The 20773-nt window shown below is 35.9% G+C and overlaps 1 protein-coding gene across 2 annotated transcripts in view; it reads left to right on the top strand.

The window, feature by feature from the left end:
• DCN (decorin) overlaps nt 1–19434 on the top strand; it is a 42319-nt gene extending 22885 nt beyond the window's left edge. For both annotated transcript variants that reach the window (XM_010599264.3, XM_003405252.4), the window contains exons 6-8: nt 8466–8559; nt 12100–12238; nt 18714–19434. In XM_010599264.3, the coding sequence (XP_010597566.1) occupies nt 8466–8559; nt 12100–12238; nt 18714–18908 (428 nt within the window). In that variant the 3' untranslated portion in view covers nt 18909–19434. The remainder of the gene's footprint in view (nt 1–8465; nt 8560–12099; nt 12239–18713) is intronic.
• Nucleotides 19435–20773: the final 1339 nt, after the last annotated feature.

Here is a 20773-nt window from a genome sequence, read left to right on the forward strand (position 1 = left end):
AAGAGCTTAGCTGCTAACAAAACGGTCAGCAGTTCAAATCCACCAGCTGCTCCTTGGAAACCCTGTGGGGCATTTCTACGCTGTCCTGTAAGGTCGCTGTGAGTTAGAATTGAGTCAATGGCAATGGGTTTTTGTTTTTTTTTTTTTAAGATGCAACTTCATACACAATGATTTTTATGTTCTTGAATTGTGATATCACAAAGAAGAAAAGTATAATTGTTTAAAATATAAAGTACCTTAGTGGAAATTAAAAAAAAAAAAAAAAAGATACATGAAAGTGTCTGCAATTGAGCCAATTTTTACTTAAGGTCTCCCATACTTTAGTGAATTCTGTTCCATCTTAGGACATTTCAGTTATTACCACCTGAATAAGAGACTCCACAGTGGCTATCAGTCTTATTTGATGGTGGCGGTTATATAAGGTAGTTAGAGTGTGGATTTTGGAACCAGTTTTCTTGAGCTCAAATTAAAACTAATTGGCTCTAGGACATTGGGCAAGTTACTTAACTTCTATGCCTAAATTTCTTTATCTGTAGAGTGGAAATGATATTAATATCCATGTCATTGTTTTTTAATAAAATAATTAATAGAGAAGTATCTGTCATGTAGGTAGGTAGTAGATTAATTGATCTATTATTCATTAGGAAACCCTGGTGGCGTAGTGGTTAAGTGCTACAGCTGCTAACCAAAGGGTTGGCAGTTTGAATCTGCCAGGCGCTCCTTGGAAACTCTATGGGGCAGTTCTACTCTGTCCTATAGGGTCGCTATGAGTCGGAATTGACTTGAGGGCACTGGGTTTGGTTTGGTTTATTATTCATTAAAAATGTTTTGAACACTCTCTGCTTAGGCAATGAACCAAACACTATGGATAGGCCAGTGAATGGGATATAGGAGCTGCCTTTAAGGAGCTTATGCTCTACAGCAAAGCCAGACAGGTAAACAGCAGTCACCACACAGTGTAAGTGCTGTCATAGGGGCAAGATCACAGTGCTAAGGGATACCCAGAAGAGGCATATGAAACAGCCTTTGCGAATCAGAAAAAAAATCAAACCACCAATAAAAAATTCCTCTAATTTGCACGTTTTCTTTGCCCCTACGTTTTTCAGTCTCACAAAAGCCTTGTTAAATTGTCTAGTTTACTCCTCAATCAGTCTTTTTCCCAATTTAGACGGCTTGTTCTTGGTCTGTGTACAAAATGTAGGTAATTGGTACTTGCCCACAGAAAACATTAATTATCCTGCATTGTGTTTCCATGAAAACTTCCACTCCTGAGAGGCAGTCCCCAGATTACGAAGCAGTTCCATTCCTAAGTCTGTCTTTAAGCAGAATTTGTATGTAAGTCAGAACAGTTAGGTATGTTTCATATCTAACGTCAGTTAGTCAAATGTTTGTCTTAGTATATAGTAGATAACAGCAACAATACACATGGACCTCACTGGGTGGAATCCACTGGAATTAAATTAACTACATATGTTGAGAGAGACAATGAAGAAGGTCAACATCAGTCGGAGCAAGGCCAGTGGCCGTTTGCAAAATAGACCATCAATTCCTCATATGCAAGTTCAAGTTGAAGATGAAGAAAATTAAAACAAGTCCACGAGAGCCAAAGTATAACTTTGAATACACCCCACCTGAATTTAGAGACAAACTCAAGAATAAATTTGATGCATTGAACACTAATGACCGAAAAACAGACGAATTGTGAGATGGCATCAAGGACATCATACATGAAAAAAGTAAAAGGTTACTGAAAAAACAGGAAAAAAAAAAAAGATGGAAATGGATGTCAGAAGAGACTCTGAAACTTGCTCTGGAAGTAGAGTAGCTAAAATGAGTGAAAGAAATCATGAAGTAAAAGGGTTGAACAGAAGATTTTAAAGGGTAGTTCAGGAAGACAAAGTAAAGTATTATAATGAAATGTGCAAAGATCTGGAGTTAGAAAACTAAAAAGGGAGAACACGCTCAGTATTTCTCTAGCTCCAAGAACTGAAAAGAATAGTCTAGCCTCGGGCTGCAATACTGAAGGATTCTATGAGGAAAATATTGAGCGACACAGGAAGCATCCAAAGAATATGGAAGGAATACACAGAGTGACTGTACCAAAAAGAATTTATTGACATCTGACCATTTCAGTAGGTAGCATATGATCAAGAACTGATGGTGCTAAAGGAAGAAGTCCAAGGCTTCAGGAACTGACGAAATACCAATTGAGAAGCTTCAACAAACAGATGAAATGCTGGAATCGCTCAGTTGTCTATGCCAAGAAATTTGGAAGACAGCTACCTGGCCTACAGACTGGAAGAGATCCATGTTCTTGCCCATTCCAAAGACAGGTGATACAAGAGAATGTGGAAATTATCAAACAATATTATTAATCGCACACACAAGTAAAATTTTGCTGAAGATCATTCAAAAGTGGTTGCAGCAGTACATCTACAGGGAACTGCTAGAAATTCAAGCTGAATTCAGAAGAGGATATGGAATGAGGGATATCATTGCTGTTGTCAGACGGATCTTGGCTGAAGGCAGACAATACCAGGAACATGTTTACCTGTCTTTTATTGACTATGCAAAGACATTTGACTTTGTGAATCATAACAAACTATGGATAACATTTCAAAGAATGGGGATTTCAGAACACTTAATTATGCTCGTGAGGAACCTGTACATAGACCAAGAGGCAGAAGTTTGAACAGATCAAGGGATACAGAGTGGTTTAAAGTAAAGACAGGTATGTGTCAGCATTGTGTCCTTTCACCATACTTATTCAAACTGTATGCTGAGCAAATATTCCTAGAAGTGGACTGTATGAAGAAGAATGCAGCATCAGGATTGGAGGAAGACTCATTATCATGCAGATGACACAACATTGCTTGCTGAAAGTGAAAAGGACTTGAAGCATGTACTGATGAAGATCAAAGACCACAGCCTCAGTATGGATTAGACCTCAACAAAAAGAAAACAAAAATCCTCATAACTGAACCAAAAAGCAGTATCATGAAAAGTGGAAAAAAAGACTGAAGTTGTCAAGAATTTAATTTTACTTGAATCCACAACCCCCACCCATTGAAGCAGCAGTGAAGAAATCAAACTGGCCCATTGCATTGGGCAAGTCTGCTGCAAAAGACCCCTTTGAAGTGTTAAAAATTAAAGATATTACCTTAAGACTAATGTTTTTATGTCCAAAATCATAATAGCATCTATGAGTATACACAGAGATTAATTATAGTTTATAAAGCACTTTTATATACAGTTATTGCATATAACAAGTGATTTTTATTTATCCCTAGTGCAGTGATTTTACAAATAAATATGTGGTCCATCCTCATTATTCACAGTTTCCATATTTGTGATTTTGCCTATTTGCTAAAAATTACCTGAGAACTTCGGCCGTCATTCACCGATACGCATTTCACAGAGTGGTAAAATATTTCCATCTGAGGTTGAAGAAGGCTGATTCGGTTTTCACTAATTCAGTATTTGCAGGAAATTTCCAGTGAATAATGATAATATACATTTCATATATATTTATCCATATATATGTACACTTTATATATATACATATGTATGAAATGGGTATATAAATATATGTGAAAAAATGAATAAAGGGCAAGAAGTACTTTCTGCATTTCACAGATGATGGTACATGATCAGCTATTAAATCTCTTGTCTAAAGACATATTGCTGTAGGAGGGAAGGACTGTGTCTTTTCCACTACTGTATACTGCAAGAAGACTTGCATTACGTACATCCTACAAAATACCCCTCAGTGATACATGTTATCAATTAATGATTTGTTTTCCTTTAGTTTCCTACAACAGTGCTCTGCTGCTATTCATAAGGTTTTCACTGGCTAATACTTTTCAGAAGTAGACTGCTGGGTCCTTCTTCCTAGTCTGTCTTAGTCTGGAAGCTCAGCTGAAACCTGTCCTCCATGGGTGACCCTGCTGGTATCTGAATACCGGTGGCATAGCTTCCAGCATCACAGCAACATGCAAGCCACCACAGTACGGCAAACTGACAGACAGTCCGGTTTCAGAAAGAGGACGTGGAACCAGGGATATCATTGCTGATATCAGATGGATCCTGGCTGAAAACAGAGAATACCAGAAAGATGTTTACCTGTGTTTTATTGACTATGAAAAGGCATTTGACTGTGTGGATCATAACAAACTATGGATAACACTGTGAAGAATGGGAATTCCAGAACACTTAATTGTGCTCATGAGGAACCTTTACATAGATCAAGAGGCAGTTTTTTGGACAGAACAAGGGGATACTCATTGGCTTAAAGTCAGGAAAGGTGTGTGTCAGGGTTGTATTCTTTCCCCATACCTATTCGATTTGTATGCTGAGCAAATAATCTGAGAAGCTGGACTGTATGAAGAAGAACGGGGCATCAGGATTGGAGGAAGACTCATTAACAATCTGCCTTATGCAGATGACACAACCTTGCTTGCTGAAAGTGAAGAGGATTTGAAGCACTTACTAATGAAGATCAAAGGTCACAGCCTTCAGTATGGATTTCACCTCAGCATAAGGAAAACAAAAATCCTCACAACTGGACCAATGTGCAGCATATCATGATAAATGGAGAAAAGATTGAAGTTGTCAAGGATTTCATTTTACTTGGATCCACAATCAACACCCATGAAAGCAGCAGTCAAGAAATCAAATGATGCGTTGCATTGGGTAAATCTGCTGCAAAGGACCTCTTTAAAGCGTTGAAGAGCAAAGATGTCACCCTGAAGACTAAGGTGCGCCTGACCCAAACTGTGGTATTTTCAATCACATCACATGCATGTGAAAGCTGGACAATGAATAAGGAAGACCGAAGAAGAATTGACGCCTTTGAATTGTGGTGTTGGTGAAGAGTATTGAACATACCATGGACTGCCAAAAGAACGAACAAACCTGTCTTAGAAGAAGTACAACCAGAATGCTCCTTAGAAGCAAGGATGGCGAGACTGTGTCTTACATACTTTGGTCATGTTGCTAGGAGGGATCAGTCCCTGGAGAGGTACATCATGCATGGCAAAATACAGGGTCAGTGGAAAAGAGGCAGACCCTCAATGAGGTGGATTGACACAGTGGCTGCAACAATGAGCTCAAGCATAATAAGGATTGTAGGGATTGCACAGGACCGGGCTAGTGTTTCCTTCTGTTGTGCATAGGGTTATTGTGAGTTGGAGCCGACTCAATAGCATCTAACAACAACAACTACAACAACAACAGTTTCTTACATATCATCATCTCTAGTTCGCTTAGTAGTGTAAAATTATAATAAGTACAATTTATTACCCTTTAAAGAGGTCTTAGCACTGAACAGCAAAGATGTCACTTTGAAAAGTAAGGTGAACCTGACCCAAGCTGTGATATTATCAATCGCCTCACATGCACGTGAAAGCTGGGCAATGAATAAGGAAGTCCAAAGAAGAACTGATGCCTTTGAATTATGGTGTTGGCGAAGAATATTGAATGGACTGCTAGAAGAAGAACAAATCTATCTGGGAAGTACAACCAGAGTGTTCCTTGGAAGCGAAGATGGTGAGACTTCATCTCACATACTTTGGACATGTCATCAGGAGGGACCAGTCACTGGAGAGGGACATCATAGTTGGTAGAGGATCAGGGAAAAAGAGGAAGACCCTCAATGAGATGGCTTGATACAGTGGCTGCAGCTCAAACATAGCAACAATTGTGAGGATGGTGCAGGACTGGGCAGTGTTTTGTTCTGTTATGCATAGGGTTGCTATGAGTCAGAACCGAGTGGAGTGAACCTAACGACAACAACAGTTTATTAAGCACTTGCAGAGTACCAGGCATTGTGCCAAATGGTATTCATGGATTCTTTTATATTATTCCTAATACATTCCTGAGTAATAAGTATTACCACCTTTGTTTTATGAATGAGGAAAATAAGGCTTGAAGACATTAAATAAATTATGCCCAAGGTTTAGGAGCCAGGAAGTGGTAGAGCTGGGATGGTGGCAGACTGATATCAAAGCTCATGTGTTAAACCATCTCACTTTGCTTCCTTTTATGTCTTCTCTCCTATGCGTATTTATGCCTATTTAACTGACAAGCCTACCTTTCCTAGGATGGAAGCGTTATTGCCTGCACATTCCCTACCTCCTAGGGAGTTGATTTCTAAATACTCTCTTTCATCACTCATGAAAATAGAAAGAGCGTAGTGTAGGGATTGTAACATCACACTCTGGAGTTAAACCAGTCAGGATGCAAGGCCTGACTCAGCTGTCTAGTTGCCGTGTGACTTTTGGCTAAATTATTTACTTCTGTGAAAGCTCAGTTTTGTTATCTGTAAATGGAGGTATTAATAAATATCTTTTAGAGATTATTATGATAAAAGAGAGATTATTAGAGATAAAAGTCTTGTAATGTACACATGCAGTACCTGGCCAAAAATAAGCTCTCCATATATTTTATCTTAAAAAGGAAAAAAAAAAAAAGAACTGAAGTATAGGCTCTTTAACTAAATGCCTCACGGCAAAGGCTGATGGTGCTCTTTATAAATTTGCCTCTGTCTGTCCTATTTGAAAAGTTTTCTTTCATAGTCACACTTGGGCATTACTGCAACTTTTTTAGGGGAAAAGGGAGGAACTGACACCCCTAAAGGGGAGGCACAAAAACTAGGTAAGGCTGATTGATGTGATGCTAATTGCCATGTCATAGGCATTATGTTTGTTTGTTTTTTTTGAACTTTCCTTGGTGATAGGGATGAAAAAATGCATATTCAGCTTACTTTGTTATATACTGAAGTGCGTTACTTGTGAGAATATTTAAAAATTTACTCTAAAGAGGGTCAAATGTTTGAAATCCCTTACTTCCAGAGTGATTGTGATTTCTTAATATTTATTCATAAGGGTAATGCAATTATTTTTTCATTTCCTCCAGTTAAGTGTATACTATTTCGACTTCCTTTGGCCATCTGGGAGCATATCACATTTCCTACTCAGCATCTGGATAATCTATAAAATTTGTGACTTCTTTGAGTCTTGCTTCCTCATCTACGAAACGGGCTTAAAAACAATTTATACATTGAGAAAATTAAATGAGCTAAGTTATGAAAGGTGCCAAGCTCAGTGTCTGGCACAAAACAGACGTATAATAAATAGAAGTTTCTATTTCTTAGCATCTCCTAAACAAAACATACAACCATAGGGAAACTAATAATCATTTTCAAATAAAAAGTAAACTAAACTTTAAATTAAATTGACTGAATTCAGTGAGATTTAATGAAAATTTCAGACCAAACGTAACCTGTGATTTTGCAATTATGTATCCTTAGGGACAATAACCAAGATCTGGAGCCAATCAGAAGTCAGTTCTACATGTAACCAATTTGCTACATTGTTTATTGTTGTTGCTATTATTGTAAGTGGAACAATATGCTGTTTAAAATGTTGTAGAAAACATGATACATCCTCAGGTGGTAAAAGGAAATAAACAAAATATTTAAACTTGGAGCTCCTGGTGGATCCGAACTGCCGACCATTTGGTTAGCAGCCGTAGCGCTTAGCTACCCAGTATATGGAAAATAACCAAGATCTTGAACCAATCAGAAGTTGGTTCTACATGTAACCAATTTTCTATGCTATTTTTTTGTTGTTGTTGCTATCTATTATTGTAAGTGGAACAATATGCTGTTTAAAATGTTGTATAAAAACATAGTACATCCTCAGATGGGAAAAGAAAATAAATATTTAAACTTTCGTATTGACATTACAAAATCTTTGAAAATCACAATCATTCAGGAAGCACCATTCAGGGGTTTAGTGGGTACTTTGGATCTAAAATCATCTCCCCAGATGCTCTGCATATGGCAGGTCACGGCACTCTTCTTTCAGAAAAGAACAGTTTGATTTAAAAGTCATAAGTAAGCCAGCTCTTTTGACACATACATTGAAGAGACATTTATATTTTCATGGAAAGTTGATTAAGGCCAGCACAATGTAACAGTGTTAGTTATTAATGATGTTCATTAATTAATTTTCTTACTTTCCATACATATATAGAATGTACAAAGGCTTAACTTATAAGTAACCTCTTTATTATAGCTCAAGTGCTTATTTCCCCATTTCAGAATTTGTGTATTTTACTCGTGCCAGTGTTAGTCATTAACAAATCTGGAGGAGAATAATGAAATTTAGTGTTTGAGCTTCACTTCTACAATCGAATCCTAACAATTGCCAGGACAATAATTTACTTCACAATAAACATCCACAAAAACCCATATTTTTTATTAGTCTATCTACGAGAAAAGTAGAAAAGGATTTTCACTACTTCAAAAAGCATATATTATCAAAGAAAAAAAAATAGAGGAAAAAGATGAAAGGCCAAACCAATTCTTTAAGAAAACCGATGATGTCCTCATTAAGTCTTTCTGCATTCTGTAATTAAAATGTTTATCTGCTATCTTAGCATCTTGTATTTCCATTTTCCAGGTCTTCCTGCTTCTCTTACTGAATTACATCTCGATGGTAACAAAATCGCCAAAGTTGATGCAGCTAGCCTGAAAGGACTGGATAATTTGGCTAAGTAAATAATATTCTTTCATGACATTCTCTCAGTACAGTGGCTGCGTGTATTATTATCTACATGCTCAGAATTCAAAACATGACAACTGATTTTTTTTTTAATAATATTTTATTGTGCTTTCTGTGAAGGCTTACACAGCGTTTTAGGTTCCGTTCAACAATTGTTATACAAGGCGTCCGGTTATGTTGATTATATTCTTCACAATGCGTGAACATTCTTATCATTCCCATTCTAGTTGTTCCATTTATGACCGATGATATTTAACTGTATCATTTAATGTGTTGTTGTCTTTAACAACTTTTAACTGCAACCTTGTCCAATTATTTTTGAAAAAACTATGAAATAGGATAGCTATTTAAAGCCACTGAGATTAGCCTCCTATTTTATGAATACCACATTGTTTTTAGATTAATTGGAATATATTTTCTATACAAGGTATTTGAGTAAATCCATATGTTCATTCAATATATTCTAATTTTGTTCCATAAAATAGATAGCTAAATAAACAACATACGATGCAATGTCCAGAATTTGAAAATGCATTAAAATTAAAGCTACCAGGACATGGAATATTGGATATCCTACAGTATAGTTTTAGAATGGTTATGATGAAATACTCTAACTCCGTATTCTCTGTAGAGTTTAAAATAAAATGTCTCTGGACATTTAATGTAGACCAATAAAAGAAATAGTATATTTTTGACCCTTCTTAACATTTTTTTTTTTTTTTTAATTGATCACCAGTGCTTGTCTTGCTCTCTAACATATCTTTAGTCTTTCTATGGTTGCAATCTGGTTAAGTAATAAGAAGAGGAGAGTGCTGTCAAAACTTTTTCAGTTGTTTTAAAGGAACACCCTGTTCTTGATCCACGTATATCGCTGAATGTTCCTAAAGGGAAATCAAGTTTATACCAAATTGACTCACTCTTCTTTCAGTATATAAATTTCTTGGTGGATAAATAAATGCAAAGTATATGTATATATCTTTGAGACATAACTAAGCCCAGATTAATATACAACCCAGCTTTTTCCTTTTGTGTGAATATTTCCCCATAACCCAATGGATGGTGAAAGTCAAAGGTGAGACTGAGCCTGTGACTATAGCTATAACGTACTACCCTGATGTCTCAAATAATAAGAAACCCTTCATCTCTAGCTGTTAATTATGTTTTCTAACATAGATAACATTTTCCAAGACCAGTAATGTGTATGACCTAACTTTCTTTCTTGATTAGGCCCTTTAAGCTATAGAAAAACATAGGCAGATAAGTTGTGCTGTGTCTTGCTTACAACTGTCTTTAAGGTAGTTGTTATTATTATTACTACTACTACTATGACTTTTTTTTTTTTTTTTTACTATGACTAGTAGTAGTAGCAGCAATGGGATGAATAATGTTCTAAAATTCTGAGTAAATGGTTCCTGCCACATGTGCCTTTCTGGAAGAAATGTGCATTTTATTCTGAAAGTGGTATGGAGGTTTTGGACATTCTGTACTTTAGTACTGGCGCCATATGCTCTGGACCTAATAGGAGCATAAACAGCTATTAGACTTAAAAAAAAAATCGGCTAGAAATTCAGATTTATCTACAAAGGGATGTTTAATCCCACTGATTACATTAGACCAGAATGCCTTATTGGCCAGATGAATTTTCCCTTCTTAAGAATTTATCTAGTATATTTCTTTTTGGAATCAAATCCGAAGAAATCTGTCTGTTAAATCATCAAATCCTTATGTTGTTTGCTCCTCCTTACTGTTGGAACCTGGCAAGCATTTTGGTCCTGAAAATCAAAACTGTGAGAAGAAGACAGAAACTGCCTCTATGTCAGAGCACTGTTGCAGGGCGGATATTCAGTTGCTCATTAGGGACGATTGGGGAGAACATAGTGTATACGTCTCTGCAGAAATATAAAATGGTTTTCAGGCAAATTTCCCTTACTCTTCTTAAGTATATAAACCCTCATTTCCCCAAGTAAAATGTTCTTCGGTGGAAATACCATCATTTTTGTTCCACATATCCACTACCTCTCAAAATGTCTACGGTAATACCATGCATACAGTAGACTCTCAAAAACATTCGTTTATTGAATATGTAAACAACTGGTTAAATAAATGAAGTGTTTCCTTGACTATGTTATTAGGACTATTCTATTTTAATAAGTACATTAGACCAAAACTAATGGCAAGACTTGGAGTATTATCAAAAAGAGGAGACACATTCTGAAATTGTAAAGGAAAAGATCAGAAATAAGAGATGAATGTTTAAGTCAAAGGGAAAAACAAAATGTTTCAGAGCCAAGGTGCTAGGCTGATAATCAATAGCTAAGAGAAACCAACTGTGTTATTGACAGCTTAGAATCAGTAAACTGTAACCTCAATTATTTCAAATACCAAGCCATGGTTAAAAATGGGAACCAGATAAATTCCAAAATGGTGTGAAAGACCAGAACTGATTTAAGGTAGGTAGAAACCTTATCTTACAAAAAATGTCCAAGGCTCCTCCATTGCAGTTGAATGAACCCAAAACTTCCTCCTTCTTTTTCCTGTGGGAGCTTTCAGGCTCTCTTCCATTACCTTTTTGCCTCATGCCTGGAATCTCCTCTCTGTTATTTTGGATTTATGTCACCTTGCTTCTGATGCAGTTTCATTCCTATAAAGTTGAATAGATCAGTCTTGTCTCCAAGTCATTTTTTTTCTGGCCCTGAAATCTTACTGTGAAGCGATATTACAGCAGTAGAATTATCAAATGTTTTTGCATTTATTAAAAAAAATATGAACCAAAACTTTGAGTGAACTAAACTTGAAGCGAAGAAAATTATGAGACTATATGAGAAATGTCAAAGGAACCAAGAGGCAGAGTTCTAAGTAACCAGACTGGGTCGGAATCCAGGAATACTGGCATCCGGCAAATTCTGAAAATGATAGATGGTCACTGATGAACTGTTCCAAACGCATGCAAAATGCTGTTTCTGCTAACTTTTCTCACAGGGACATTTACTGACTTATTAGAATACTAGGCCTTTTATTTCCAATGAATAAACTTATATGATAACTACACTGTTGCATGATTTACAAAGTGACCAAAGTGATAATTTCTTTTAGTCCTCTCTCAACTGAATTTATTAATTACCCATAGAAATAAATTCCACGATTATTCATTGAGTATGTCAAGCACTGAGATAGTACTGGATGTACCAGAAGACAGCCACTATTTTCAAGGAACTTACATTCACTATAGGGAGACATACAAGTCCACAGGCATTTAAAACATATTCCTTTAAGCTTTATTAGAGGTGATAACAAGATACTGTATGATCATTCAGGAGGGGTATCTCTCCAGTCTTGTAATGACAGGGGAGGAGAAGGTGACTCTGAGCTGAGATCTTAGGAACAAATGGCTCATAGAAGTTGGAAAAAGCAGAGGGAGTAGTACGTGCAAACACAAAAACCAGGCTTTCGTGTTGGCTTGGTTAATCACACAGCACTTGTAAGAAAGGAATCCAAGTGTGGTGTATGCATTCAATGCCATTTTCTGTTGCAGATTGGGACTGAGTTTCAACAGCATCTCTGCTGTGGACAATGGCTCTCTGGCCAACACACCTCATTTGAGGGAGCTTCACTTGGACAACAACAAGCTTATCAAAGTGCCTGGTGGGCTCGCAGAACATAAGTATATCCAGGTAATTCAATACCACTAAACTTGGAGTCCCTGGGTAGTACAAATGATTAATACGCTTGGCTGCTAACCAAAAGTTGGGAGGTTCAAATCCACACTGGGGCCTCAGGACAAAGGCACGATGATCTACTCCTGAAAAATTAGCCACTGAAAGCCCTATGGAGCACAGTTCTACTCTGACACACATGGGGCTGTCGTGAGTCGTAATTGCCTCCTCAGTAACTGGGGAGAAACAGAAAACACACATTTAAACCTCCCTATTTTTTTTTTTTTATTGGAGCCCTAGAGCCCTGGTGACACAGTGGTTAGAGCTCAGGCTGCTAACCAAAAAGTCAACAGTTTGAATCCACCAGGTGCTCCTTGGAAACCATATGGGCCAGTTCTACTCTGTCCTATAAGGTCACTACGAGTCTGAATCAACTCGGCGGCTATGGGTTTGTTTTTTTGGTTTATTGGAGCTCTGGGGGTGCAATGGTTAAGGCACAGCTGCAAAACTAAAGGTCTACTGTTCGAACTCACCGTCTTCTTTGAGGAAGAAAAGATCTGGCAATCTGCTCACATGAAAATTTCAAAGTAGGAAACCCTATGGTGCATTTCTACTCTGTCCTATAGGGTCGAAGAATCAGAATCTACTCAAGGGCACACAACAACTAGGATGCTAGAAGACAGGAAGCTCTGCTTAAAAATCTTTTTTGAGAGAGCTATTTTTGATGTGTCTACATAAATATTGGAGCCATGGTGGCGCAGTGTTAAGAGCTCAGGATGCTAACCAAAAGGCTGACAGTTCAAATCCACCAGCCGTTCCTTGGAAATTCTATGGGGCAGTTTTACTCTGTCCTATAGGGTCACTGGTATAGGGTCACTATGAGTCAGAATTGACTGGACGGCAGTGGGTTTGATCGGTTTGGGGTATGTAAGTATTAATTCTGATTTTGTGAAACAATGTGTTTAAATTATTAATTTTTTTTAAATGATAACTATTGGTTTGAAATTGCATGCTAAAATTCTTGCAGTCAAAATGCAATATCTTTTTGAATAGCAGGGTAGTTTCCAGTCACAGATCAGTGTACCAAGTACATAGTGATTGGGCAAGGTGACTTCTACATTGTATGACACACTGATATGGAATAACATAGTAGTTTAAGTTTTTAGCTTCAGCAGATGTCATATAACTCAAAAGGGAAAGTTTAGCCTGGTAGTGTGGTTGAATCGACTATATAAATTGTCAACTTATAGTGCCTTAGTAAGAATAATAAGATATGGTTCAGCTTTGAAATTCATAAATCTATAAATGCAGGTATGTTTATTTAAATAGTTATAATAATTTTATTAATAACAATAAGAATTCCTTTGTTACTTTGAGGAAATAAAACAAATACGTTATTCAAATTATTCAATTTTTAAAATTGAACAAATATGATCTTCCATGGATTTTATGTATTTATTTTTATCTAATTTTTTTTAAGGTTATATTTAGATTTTATTTCTTTTGGGAATTTACACAGGCAATTGGCTCTATCATGATGACTCAGAATATCTTGACTTTCTCTTATAAGTAAAACCATTTTAAAAAGTTGCCTTTTGGGGAATCCAGTATCTAAGCTGCTCTGAATGGGTTTCAAACATCTTTTGCTCTACTATCAACAATGTTGATAAATTACTGGTAACTTTTCTGTGGAACTTTGATTAAAGCTCCAAAATTAACAAATACATCAAAGTTTACATTAGCTAGATTTTTATTTTAAGTTTCTGAATTATATGAATGAAGGTGAAACTTAAGGGCATCTTATTTCCTGCTGATTCTTTTTTGGTGTTGGTAGTAGAGTGGCGAGTAGGCAGAATTCGAAGATGCAAGTAAAATCAAGATGCTTTAAAGACCTAATAACACTAGCTATTGTTGTTACTGGAGCCCTGGTGGCACAGTGGTTAAGAGCTCAGCTGCTAACCAAAAGGTCGGCAGTTTGAATCCACCAGCCACTCATTGGAAATCCTATGGGGCAGTTCTGCTATTAGGTGGTGGTGGTTGTAGGTTGTTGTTTCTGTCTTAGCATTAACTATTCCACTCATCTTGATAGATGATTTTCAAATGTCAGTCTGTACATATCATAAAAAAATAGGGTTCATAAAATCAGTTTAATTGATCCATTAGCAACATTTAAAAAATGAAATGAAAAAAAATAGAATGGAAGCAGAAAGAAAGGAAAACGGAAAGGAAAGGAAAAGAAAGCAAAGCAGAAAAAAGAAAATATCAGAACAAAGGTGAATAGATCAAAAAGGAGGAGCCCTGGTGGTACAGTTGTTAAGTGCTCAGCTGCTCACCTAAAGGTCAGCGGTTTAAACTCACCAGCCGCTTCGTGGATAAAGTTGCGGTAGTCTGCTCCCATAAAAATTAAAAAAAAAAAAACTTGGAAACCCTATGGGGCAGTTCTACTCTGTCCTATAGGGTCGCTGTGAGTCGGAATCAGCTCCATGGCAACAGGTTATTTCATAAAGATGTAGCTTCGTATGCACAAATGCATGCCTCATTGTATAGTAAGTTTCTGACTAGTCACAGAGCAAAAAATATGAAACCTGATTTTCTGGAATCTATGCTGAATGTCAGCAAATCTCATGGGCTTTTGCATAGTGTCAAGTGTTCAAAAGGACCTCTCACTGGGCTTAATGCTCCGCAGTCATTGCTTTGAAATTCTTAGCTTTTGACCAAAAGGTCTCACATTTTCATTTTGCCCTGGGCCCCACAAATCCTGTAGCCAGTCCTGCTCCAAAGGTCACTTTTCCATCTGTAGTTGACTACACATGTACCCATTTTATCTTTCTTCCCCTAAGTTCCAAGATATTCTACCTACTCTTTTTTTTCAAGTATGCAATTCAATGGCTTTTAATAAAATGATATAGTTGTGAAAACTTCACTACCATCTAGTTTTGAACACTTCTATTGGCCATCAAAAAATCCCTGTTGCCTATCTGAAGTAAATTCTCACTCATCCCCAGCCACAAAGGATCACTAATCTGTTCTCTCTGTATATTTGCCTTTCTGGATATTTCATATAAATGGAAGCATATAACATGAGACTAACTTCTTTTACTTAGTTTGAGGATTTTGAAGTTCATTCCTATCATAGCATGCATCAGCTGTGTTCCTGTATATTGGTGGGTAGTCTTCCAGTGTGTGGATATACCACATTTTGGTTTATCTTTTAAGCAATTGATAGGCATTTGGTTGTTTCCACTTTTTGTCTATTATAAATAATGTTGTTATGAACATTCACATATGAGTCTTTCTGTAAACATTTTCATTTGTCTTGGTTAGATAACCAGGAGTGGAATTGCAGAGTCATATGGCAAGTTTATGTTTAATTTTTAAGAAACTGCCGAATTAAATGTGTCGTTTTACGTTCTCACCAGCAGTTCATGAGAGTTCTGATTTCTTCACATCCTCACCAAAACTTGTTTCATGTTTTGTTTTTTAGCCATTCTTACAGGTGTAGAGTGATATCTCATCCTGGTTTTAATTTGCATTTCCTTAATGTACTGGTAGCACGGTGGTTAAGAGCTACAGCTACTAACCAAAAGGTTGGCAGTTCGAATCCACCAGGCGCTCCTTGGAAACTCTACGGGGCAGTTCCACTCTGTCCTATAGCGTCGCTCTGAATCGGAAACGAGTAATGACTAACGATTCTGAATATTTATTCACGTGCTTATTATTCTACACCTTCCTGAGGAAGCATCTTCTCAAATATTCTGGTCGTGTTTAATCATTTTTTAATTGGGTTATTTGTCTTCATGATACTGATTTGTAAGCGTTCTTTCTATGCGCTAGATACAAATCTTTTATCAAATATATAAATTGCAAATATGTCTCTCCTAAGCAGTGATTTGTATTTTCACATTCTTAATGATATTGTTTAAGGCTCAAAATTTTTAATTTTGATGAAGTCTGAATTATTTTTTTAATCAATCATACATCGAGAGTTGTATATAAGAATTCTTTCCTTAATTTCTTCCAGAAATTTTGTACTTTTAGCTTCTACACTTAGGTCAATTATCCATATTTGAGTTAATCATAGTATATAGTGTAAGGTAAGAGTCTAATTCACCTTTTTGCCTGTGTATATCCAATTTTTCCACCACTATTTGTTGAAAAGACTATCTTTCTACAGTGAATTGCCTTACGATTTTGTTGAAAATCATTTGGCCATAAATATGAGGATATATATCTGTATTTTAAAATCTGCGTGTTTATCTAATCTGTCCTTATGCTGCACATTTGATTATTGTAGTTTTTTATTACAGGAACAAAATCATCAGGGAATTTTAATAACAGGAAATGTAGGTCCTCTAACTTTTTTTTTAAAGTTTTTTTTCCAATTATGAGACCTTTGCATTTCCACATAAATTTAGGATCAACTTGTCCATTTCTGCAAAAAGAAATAGCCTGCTGGAATTTTTAAGGGGATTGTGTTGCATTTATAGATCACTATTGTTAATAATCTTGAATATTTCAATTAAAAAACATGGAATATTTCTCTATTTAGGTCTTTAAATTCTTTCCATAACACTTTGTAATGTTCAGTGTACAAGTCTTACAATTATTTTAAGTTTAGTTCTAATTATTTCATCCTTTTTGATGTTGTCATGAGTGAATTGATTTCTAAATTTCATTTTTGGATTGTTTGTTGCTAGTATATAGAAATGCAATGGACCTTTGTATATTGGTCATCTATTTTGAAACCTTATTGAACTTGGTTTAATCACAGTAGTTTTTGTGAATTCTTTAGGATTGTCTATTTTCAGGATCATGTAAACTTCAAATAGAATTAGTTTTACTTATTCTTTTCCAATCTTGACTCCTTTATTTTTCTTGCCTTATTGCACTGGCAAAAATCTCCAGCATGTTGCTGAACAAGATTGGTGAGATTGGGCATCCATTCCTTATTCTCTATTTTAGAAGCAGGGGGTGGTCAATCTTTTACCACCAAGTATGATGTTAGTTGAAGGTTTTTGTAGATGCCCTTTACTAAGTCGAGGAAATTCCCTTTGAGTTCTATTTATTGAGATTTTCAAAATCATGAATATATGTTGGAGTTTTTCCAAATACTTTTTCTGTGTATATAATTAAGATTGCATAATTTTGATCTTTTATTCTGTTAATGTGGTGTATTACATTGATTGATTTTCATGTGTTAAACTAACCTTTCATCCCTGGAAGAAATCCTGCTTAGTCATGGTGCATAATCCTTTTATATGTTGTGGAATTCTGTTTGCTAATATATTGCTGAGGATTGTGTGTGTGTGTGTGTGTGTGTTCATGAGAGATATTGGTCTATAGTTTTGTTTTTTTTTTTGCTCGCGATGATTATTATCGGGCTTTGGTATTAGGGCAATATTGACCTTGCAGATGAAGTTGGAAATCTACTTTCCTTTTTCACACCTATGAATACTTGCTTTATATCTTGAAATTTTCTTCTATCATCTTCAATATTGGTCATAAACTCTCACCAATCTCTACATACTTTCTTAGTAATCTTTGTTGGGAAATACCAAACAAGAAATGTTCAATGTTTAAGAATCATAAAAAAATATGCATAGGTATTTTCTTGACTCTATTACCCCTCATGTCTGATCGTAAGTGACGTCTATTGTTCTCCTTCTATACACTTTCTTCAAAAAATGCACTTTTCACCAACATGTATTTATGAATGTTCTGTTAGATGGAGAGCATTTAAAGTCAGTTATCTTAAGGAAGTGCCTCATAAGTTTTACTAACTCACTTAAGAAAATGCTGCCTCAGCATTATATTCTGGCCTTGGCTGTACAATATTGGACAAGTCATTTCTTGGTATATTATAATTTATACAAATAGCAAGTAGGCCAGGATGGGAGATTAGATCAGAACAGAAGGATATCAGGTCATGTTGGATTTGAAAACCTTGGATTTTATTCTGAGTGACATGGGAAGAAGCTGGAGTGCTGATGCAAAAAAAAAGTAACTTGACTTACTTTATAAAAGAATGGCTCTGGTGGTTAAAACAGGAGTAGACTTCAAGAAAGCAAAGGAGGAAACAGGAAGAACAATTAGTTCTTGCACTAATCTAAGCAAGAAACTATAGCAACATGGACAAGCTTGTAGAAGTGGACCTGGGGAGAAGAGACTGAATTCTGTAAGCATTTTGAAGGTTTAGCCAGCAGAATTTGTTGAAGGTTAGATATGGAGTGTGAAAGAAGGGTGGAGGGAAATGATGATTATCAGGTTTTTAGCCTGAGCAGCTGGAATGATTTTGATGCCTCTTATTGAGATGGGGAAGACTAATGAAGGGAAAGGCAAGTTTGGAAAGGAAAAGAGAAGTCGAGAGTTTTGCTTGAAAAGTGTTCAGTTATTCAAACTGTGGAATACATAAATACATATATGTATATATTTACATGAAAAGTTTCAATGTATTGAGAGGAAAATACTCATTCTCCACTATTCCACGTTGCAGGTTGTCTACCTTCATAACAACAATATCACTGCAATTGGATCTAATGACTTCTGCCCACCTGGATACAACACCAAAAAGGCTTCTTACACGGGTGTGAGTCTTTTTAGCAACCCGGTCCAGTACTGGGAGATCCAGCCATCCACTTTCCGATGTGTCTATGTGCGCTCTGCCATTCAGCTCGGAAACTACAAGTAACTCCTAAGAAAGCCCTCATTTTAATAACCTGGCAAAATCCAATTAATGGTATTGCTGAAAAAAAATTAAAGCTAGATACTGGAAACCTAACTGCAATGTGGATGTTTTTCCCACATGACTTATTATGCATAAAGCCAAGTATGCAGTTTAAATAATTGCCTACAATAAAAAAAAAAAAAAAATGCCTGCCATTTTCAGAATTCTTTTTTGAAGTTTTTTTTGTTAACTGAGCTACTATAAACATACTTGTTTCACTAAATGTAAAAATTTGGAGTAAATAAATATGTCAACAATTTGATAAAGCTTTTTCTTTTTTCAGAAGGAATCAAATAAAAAAGAATATCAATCTTCTGTAATTCATAGGGTAGTTAGTTCCTTTGACATGAAGTCAAAGTTCAGGTGTATTAATCCCCATTATTGCTGGTAAAGCCTCATTTGAATGTGTGAATTCAATACAGGCTATGTAAACTTTTTGCTAATATCATTATTTTGGAAAAAAATAAACTCAAAAATACATTCAAAATTACTATTGTATGAAAGCTTAATTATAAGTCTTCTCTATACTCACTACTCAGTTTTTTGAAAAGTAGGCATTACTTTGTTCACCAAAAAAGAAAAAAACATTTTTAAAGTTCTTGGCCATTTCTTCTACCTGTGTCCTTTGACATTTAACTATGGAAAATCACATTATCTACATTCAGTGTTAAGCTTATAAGGCACAAAGCAGAACTTTAAAAAAATTTTTTTTCCTGATTGGTCTAGATAACTGATGTTTTTAGTTACTAAATTACTAAATCAATTTTAAAACTGCCATGTATATGCCTGATATTTATTGCCTTTAATTAAATCAACAATACCAGAATTATTTTTCTGTAGGATTTAGAAACGTCTATATATTTTTATATAAAAAACAAACCATTCAACAAGCCTAGGGATAGGCTGACATAGGGAGACTAAATATCAAATAGTACATTTATCCTATCAGTATCTGGTAAGAAAATATGTTAAAATAGTTTGTTTCTTCAATAAATTTGGGTATTTTATATGTTTACTAATTCCTTTTTTTTTTTTTTTAATACAAAAGGAATTCAAAACAGTGAAAACTATAAAAGGAATACAATATTATACGAGACTTCAGGTACAGTTGGATCAGACCTCTAACTTCGTGGCTTTTCCAGTTCTGCCTTCCCTACTTTCATTTTCAGGCTAGCTTTTCTTGTGGTTACAAAATATGAATCTCATTTTTTATTCACTCTACTCAGAACATAAAAGCACATTACCTCAGAATTTCCAGGAAGAACTGTGTTGATCTTTAATTATCACACACCAACTTCATAAATCTATAGAGTAAATATTATTATTATTCCCATTTTGCAGGAAAAAAAAAAAAAAACTGACGTTACGAAAATTTAAGTAACTTTCTCATAGTAAGATACCTGGTAAGTATCTGGCACCAGCACTTTCTCCTTTAATGTTTGTACAAGTTAGAGTCTGGAAGAAAACAACTTACCACAGGGGTTCGGATGAAGATAATTTAAGGAAGGTACTATCACAGAGTGTGGGTTAAAATGAAGGAAGATGAGACACTCAGCAATGAGCACTGGTGGGAAGCCATTCCCACCCATAGGGCTGGATGGACAGAGGAAGAAACTGAGTTTCTGGAACTTAGTGTGAGAGGCCAATTATGGAGGCTGTCCACCCTCAGGTGTCTTGTTCTTGTAGTAATATGTCTTCTAGAGGTGAGGTATTGAAGTAGAGAATCCACCTTAGTCTCCTTTTACTTCAGATCACCTGCTGGTGACTCCTGCCAATCAAACACAATTGGAAGACAATTAGCAATGAAGCCATGGAGATGAGGCCTCTCC

This window comes from Loxodonta africana, chromosome 4, assembly GCF_030014295.1.
Source record: "Loxodonta africana isolate mLoxAfr1 chromosome 4, mLoxAfr1.hap2, whole genome shotgun sequence".
Lineage (NCBI taxonomy): Eukaryota > Metazoa > Chordata > Mammalia > Proboscidea > Elephantidae > Loxodonta > Loxodonta africana.